This window comes from Symsagittifera roscoffensis, unplaced genomic scaffold, assembly GCF_963678635.1.
Source record: "Symsagittifera roscoffensis unplaced genomic scaffold, txSymRosc1.1 SCAFFOLD_138, whole genome shotgun sequence".
Lineage (NCBI taxonomy): Eukaryota > Metazoa > Xenacoelomorpha > Acoela > Convolutidae > Symsagittifera > Symsagittifera roscoffensis.
In genome coordinates this window covers 1-6,716 of record NW_026971722.1, presented here as the reverse complement: position 1 = coordinate 6,716, position 6,716 = coordinate 1, and the positions used below count along the sequence as shown (strand labels likewise).

General features: G+C 34.0%; 1 protein-coding gene across 1 annotated transcript; it reads left to right on the top strand.

Annotated features, from left to right (window-relative positions):
- Positions 1–287: 287 nt before the first annotated feature.
- On the top strand, positions 288–6,021 carry LOC134856672 (uncharacterized; the record flags this gene model as incomplete). The annotated part of the gene is given in 3 exon segments (XM_063872944.1): positions 288–505; positions 1,173–1,247; positions 5,847–6,021. Coding segments are annotated over 3 exon segments (367 nt in total), but the record flags the coding sequence as incomplete, so codon positions are not given.
- Between the last annotated feature and the right edge of the window lie 695 nt (positions 6,022–6,716).

Genomic DNA, 6,716 nt, shown 5'->3' with positions numbered 1-6,716 from the left:
AACAAGTCCAGCTTAATTTGATAACTCAGTTAAAATTCTTTTCTGCAGAAAGGTATTTGGTCGAAAAAATTACTTTTAAGAGTAGATTTAATTGATTGATTTTTAGTCAAATGCGCCTATTTGTAGTTTAATTTTTCGATTTTTAAATTACTTGCGTATAGTTATTCTGTTTAAACCCCCGTTAGTCTGATTTGCATTTAATTTCTTAATCTTTCAAAACCAATTTCAAAATTTCAAAAACATCTTTTTGTGTTAACCAATCTTTCATGACTTTGTGTTACAAATTATAGAATTTACTTGAATTATAGTTAAGCGTAAAGCTAATTAAAAGAAACAATTTTGCTCTTTGTAACGATCTAGAGGGTGTGGAATAATTATCCGATGAATCATGGAATCACGAAGTCAAACGATGACGAGTCCTCGGAGTCAGAGTGTCCTTGACGGCGCGACACGGGAACAAACGAACACGAGTCTGGCTTGGAGTCCTGTTCCTTCGCCTCTTCTGGTTTGACATCTTTTCCATTCATTTTAATCCGTACTGAGCCATACATTAAGCAACTAGTTTTTCTAAGTAAAAAGAAGTTTTATGTTTTTTTTTGATACCAGAGTGAAAAGTGACTCAGAAGCTTAAAATGAGGAAAAAGTCGAAATAATCAAGGGATAAATTTTATATATAGTTCGTCATTCGACATTTTTATCCGAGGCTTTTAAAACTATTTCAAGAAGTTAGTAAAAAAGTAAACTCAGAGCTTTTAAAAACACAAAATAGAATTCAATTTTTACCGGAATTTATTATTTATTAGTTTTTTTTGGCGAATTTCTACGTTTGTTATTTTTATGATTTCCAATTTTTAGCCGACCGGTGTCGTCACAATCTTTCTAGTCGATATATTTGGCTGACAAGCAGTTGACAAGGGGGGGGGGGCGTTGCTGAAAATGCCGGAGAACTTCAGAGGAAATTTGATAATTAGATGCACCATTTATTATAATTGACTTCTTTTTCTGAAATCAAGGATGATCATCTTGCAAGATCAAGCAAGACTATATTTTGCTTGCCAGTATTTGAACAAAAAGATGGTCATCTTGCAAGAATGCTCCAAAACAATTTTTTTGAAAAATTGAAATAGATAACGATAAAGCTGAATTTTTTTAAAGTGTGAAACATATTTCAGAATTCAGATTTCACGTCAGATGTCGAAACTACTTCGAGTAATGAGAGCGATACTGAAATGAGCCCAGCCAAAGAGGTGAGTCTCATTGAAAGCCCTTACTTTCTACAGGTTGGATATTCAACAAACCGCCTTATCTTCAAACCGCCATATTGTGAAGTCGAAAAAAAAACATCAAAATAACGTAAATTACATCAAATTAGGAAACAAATTCAAATCAACAATGACAATCTATTGTTATGTTGCGTAAAAACTTAAACTTTAGGCTTGTTGTAATGGCATTATCACCATTATACAGATATCAACACTTGAAATAGCTCGTTTGAAATATTTCCGGTTTTTTATTGAAAAAAAAGCATTTGAATTTTTATAATTATCCTTATTATTGCGTTTCAAAAATTTCAGAACTTTTCCAAGAAAATACAAAACTGGCCATTATTTAAATTTAAAAAACTCAAGACGTCAGTTTTTGTTAAAATCATAATTTTTGACCAATTGGTTATAATCATAGAGTAAATTCAGATAAGGTACACCGTCTGCTCGTCACGCTATCTTATTTTCGGCCGGATAGATTCGTGCAAATTCTTAGTCTAACACCGATCTTAATCTTACTCTTATATCTCCTAGTTCCAATAGATCTAGTGTATATTGGTTTATGCGAGTTAGTTCTTGGTGTTTATCCAGAAGGAGAACAACTGTGTTAAAAGTTTTTTTTTAATTGTTCTGGTGCTGAAACTACTTACAAATAAGTTTCAGCACTTACAAATAAGTGTGAATGTTAGAGATGGAATTTGATTGGTTAGTTATAAATATTTCATAGTTATATTCCATCATAAATATAATTAGTCTATAAATACTAGTTTAGAACTGGTTCCACCCATCCGGGGTTTAGAGAGTTTTTGATTTTTAATTGTTTGATGTAGAGAAGGACGGGTGAAGTAGTTTCTTTTGAAGTTGCGAGCATTGACTTCTTGGAGAAAAGAGAAATGTGGCTGTTTGTGTTTGGAGGAGGAAGAGTGTTTTATTTGTGTTTCAAGATGGGTCTCGTTGATCGTGGTAGTCTTGGGGGATTGTGTCAAGACTTCTGATCGATGCAATGATGTATTGATTTCGCTAAGTTTAGAGCGAGACTACGTGCATGGTGAAGTTTGACTTTTCCGTGTGAAGTGCCATGTGACTAGGATCGGTACGTGTAGTCAAAATCGAGATGGAAATTGGTCTGGTTTAATGGTTGTCCTTTGCTGCGATGTTGAGTCCATACTTCAAATCCTTTGAGGGTAGTGACTTTAGGCAGCAAATCGAAGAGATTTTCCATTACGAATTTGGAAAGTAGTTGGGTTGTCATCTCTTTTGCTGCTCGTTCCTTGGGCTCTAAAAAATTTTAACAAATGCATTTATGGTTCATATATATAATTACTCTTTGTTAATTAAGTTTTAGTTATGTTTTCTTATTAATTGTTATCGCAAAACATTTTACTTTAGTTTGGTGGTTATTTTTTAGTAGTCGCTTAGACTAGAGCAACTCTTGGTAAAAATAGAGTGTGGATCACAAAGCGTGGTTGTAGCGCGGTGGGTTAGGCCGGCGATAGAGCATGCTCAGGACGTCACTCTGGTTGGTGAGGCCAGGAACGGGGGTATTTTCTAATGGTCTCTTTGTGTAGTGTCTTTTTTTGTTGTTTCATTTTTATTACTTGTTTTTCTCTTTTTGTTTTGGTTGTGTCCTATTCTCAGAAATAAAATGTTTTGGTTTGGGTTTGTCTTTAGATTTTTTGTGTTTTATTTGATTGTGGTAAAATTTGAAAGTGGTTTTCAAAAAACAAAATTTATCCGGTTTTAGTTTGGTTTTAATCTGGTTTGTTTACCGCGGGTTTTTCTTCCTTAGTCATGCTTTTAGTGTGTTGTTTTGTGTCGTTAGTAAGAATTCCCTCCTACCGTGTTAGAGAAAAGTTTGAAACATGTGGAAACTAGTTAGAGTTGTTATCAGTGAAAGTTGAAACTTAAAATTCATTATTTAAATATTTCACCCTGGGCGCGCTGTGTGATTGTGGAAAGAGTGTGTGATTTATGGGCGAGTGATTAATTCAAATTTATTTTAAAAAAGCGTCTTGTAAAAAGGTTAGTACTCTTTAGTTTATCTGCAACTTTTTTTAGGAATTTACTACATTGAAATACTAATTTTACTGCTTTGGGAGTTTTAATTTATGAAATTACTGCTTGGTAGAAGGGAAGCTTACTGCTTTGAAGGAATAGTCTTATAAATTTACTGTTTTTGAACGTAAATCCTACTGCTTGTGATTATATACTGCAATTTGTTAAAATCAATTTCAAAATTCTAGAAAAAAACTTTCAATTTTTTTTTAAATTTGTTTTAGATGTTTGAGTGATGAAATCTAAAAAGAAAAGTGAAACACTTATACAAAATGCTCAGTTGTCTTTGGAAACTTTTAGTTAAAAATACTTAAAACATATTTACTAAGGGTCAATGTTGGCAAAAATCCTGCTAAGGGTCATTGTTGGCAAATATGTGAAATTTAAGAAGAAGGATGAAGTATATTTAGAGTTAATGAATTGAAATCGATGTTGTGCGTTTCGCGATGGTGTTTTAGTTGTGTAGTAGTATTGGATAAATTTATAATAAGTGTACGTGTGAGTTTGTTTTGTTGTGAGCGGTGTAAGTCGCGTTCTTTTGGTGCTAGAAAATTGAAAGTTAGTGAGAAATGGTTAGATTTATTAAAATGAGGATTGTAGGCTTTTGTGTCGCGAAGTGCTGTGGATATAAAATCAGCATATTTTTTAGTCATGCAGTTAATGACAAATACATATTGAGATTATATTTAAAAACTTTCAGTTAGTTGGGTGTTAGCGTTAGTATTGTCTTCTAAAATGGTATCTTCCATATAACGTGAAATAGCGTGATCATAGTGGATGATGGAAAATCGGTTTGACTTTTTTTTTTTACAAAAAACCTATTTGTGGATTGTTTTCATGATAGGATTGTTTCAAAAAACCTATTCAGGATTGTTTTGGTGATAGTTGTGAATTGTTTTCATGAAGTGCTGTGGTTAGGTGATGTAGTCGAGTGTGACAAAATTCATTGTCTTCTTGGTTATTATATAATGGGAGTGATAATGGTTTGGTGAAATGGTAATATGAGGTCCATGAAAGTGTGAGAAACAAGGCGTGTTTGCCAACGTCATTTCGTTGATCGTTTTTAGTAGTTTGATAGTAAGTGTATTGTGGAAAAAACGGTAAGCACATTTGTAGGAATTCTTTTGTGTTAGTGTGAAATGGGTGAACGGAAAACAATCGAGGAGGTCGAGGGTTGGGAGGCATTGGGGTTTTGGGATGTTTTTGCTTAAATACTTGGTGGGCTCGGGTTTCTTCAGTTGTGGATGCTGGGTTGGAGGATTCGGAGGATGTAATGGTTTGCGATAGGTAATGAAGCTGGGATGAGAAAAATCAGTTATTTTAAGAACTAACAATGGTTTTTGTACTAACTAATTTTTGTATTTTGTTTTTAATAAACTATTTTTTTAGAAAATTTGATTTACTGCAGTTTTTTGGGAGGAACGATTGTGTTCTTTTTATCAGTCGTTATTGTAAAGATAGTAGGTTTAGCACCAGTAAGGTTGTTGAAGGATTTTTTCTTCAAATTTTTTTCATGGCAGTAAAAGAAAATTTAAATTTACTGCATAAAGCACTCTAATTACAAAAATTGTTTCCGTTTTCTGTCGTACTAAAGCATTTGAAATCTTATAATTATCCTCTTTGCGTTTCGAAAATTTCATATCTTTTCTAAGAAAATACAAAAATGGCCATTCTTTAAATTAAAAAAATTCAAGATATTGGTTTTTGTTGAACTCATGAGTTATGAGCTTTTGGTTATACTCATAGAGTAATTTCAGATAAGGTACACCGTCTGCTCGTCATGCTTTCTTATTTTCTGCCGGATAGATTCGTGCAAACTCTTAGTCTAATAGATCTTAATCTTACTCTTTTCACTCCTAGTCTCAATAGATCTAGTGTATACTGGTTTATGCGAGTTAGTTCTTGTAGTTTATCTAGAAGGAGAACAACTATTCAAAATTTTATTTTAATTGCTCTGGTGCTGAAATTACAAGTAATTTCAGCACTTACAAATAAGTGTTAATGTTAGAGATGGAATATGATCGTTAGTTATAGAAATAGTTGGTCTATAAATTTTAGTTTAGAACTGGTTCCACTCATTTCATCTTGACAGCTGGCGCGAATCTAGGAATTTCTCGAGGGGAGGTGGGGGTGCGGTTTTTTGAAAAAAAAACAGTCCAAAAAAGGCGTTTTTAGGCACTTTTTGGAACACTTCGACCAACAATTGGGTTTTTTCGGCGCGCTCCCCCTAAAATTATTATAGATTGGAGCCGAAGGCGCCCTTAGAAAAATTTTAAGGTCAGTCAGCCAAAAATGGATATCTGAAAATAGTACAAAGGGGGACCCTTTGGCTCGGCAGGGGGTCTAATCACTGAGGAATGAGCGTCCGCCCCCCTCTCCCCTCTTCCCTAAATCCGCTACTGCTTGACAGACTATTTGGGAAACGCAAAACAATTATACATTTTTTTGAAATTTTTATATTTTTTACATTTATACATTTTTATACATTTTTTAACCCTTTTTATATTCGAAGTTAATTCTTTTGTTTAGCTTTCTTCTTCTGATCTGCAGTCTTCGAATAATCTATTCTTGAATATTCTTTACAAAATACTTCGCAAACCCCCGTCTAAAAAAGAACAAGAGACTCATGAAGAGATAAAACGTAAGCTGCACCCCAAAAAGCGAATAGCTGCCGAATGCCTGGAAGAATATTCTCAATCAAGAGGTGAGAAATAAGCGAATGCTTTGCTTTAATAAATGTCCTGCAAAAATTGAAACAATTTTGTGAAAAGATACAACTAATAGAAGATACTTTACCGTTAATCAAAACACCCAGGGGCGGATTTTTTCGCTCGAGGGGGGGAGGGGGGTCGGATTTTCAAAGAAAAAGTTTGAATATTTTGTCCATTTTTTAAAAAATATACCAAATTGATTTTCCGAGCGCTCTAAGAAGATAAGGCTATGTAGACCCAAATTTTTAAAAAATCAGGCCAAAAATGGCGTTTTTACGCACTTTTTGGAAAATTTTGACCAAACAACTGCGTTTTCGGCGTGCGCTTCCCCTCAAAATTAGCATGTATTGGCTCCGAAGACGCTTTTGGAAAAATTTCAGGGTCACTCAGCCAAAAATGAATATCTCAAAAGAGTACAAAAGGGCAAAATCCCTTCACCCCCTCCCTAAATCAGCTGGTGAAAACACACACAATATGTGAGATCTAAAACATATTGACGTATTGAGAACGGGTTTAGGACAAGAAGCCGACGGGACTTTAAGCCGAAGGGACTTCAAGCCGAAATTAAAACTTTACAAGCACCTCCAAACACTATTTTATCATCTGTAAAACGTTGTTTTTCAAAAATTTTGGCAAGTTCAGTCCATAATAAACGTTATTCATGACAATGCACCACTTGTGATTGGCA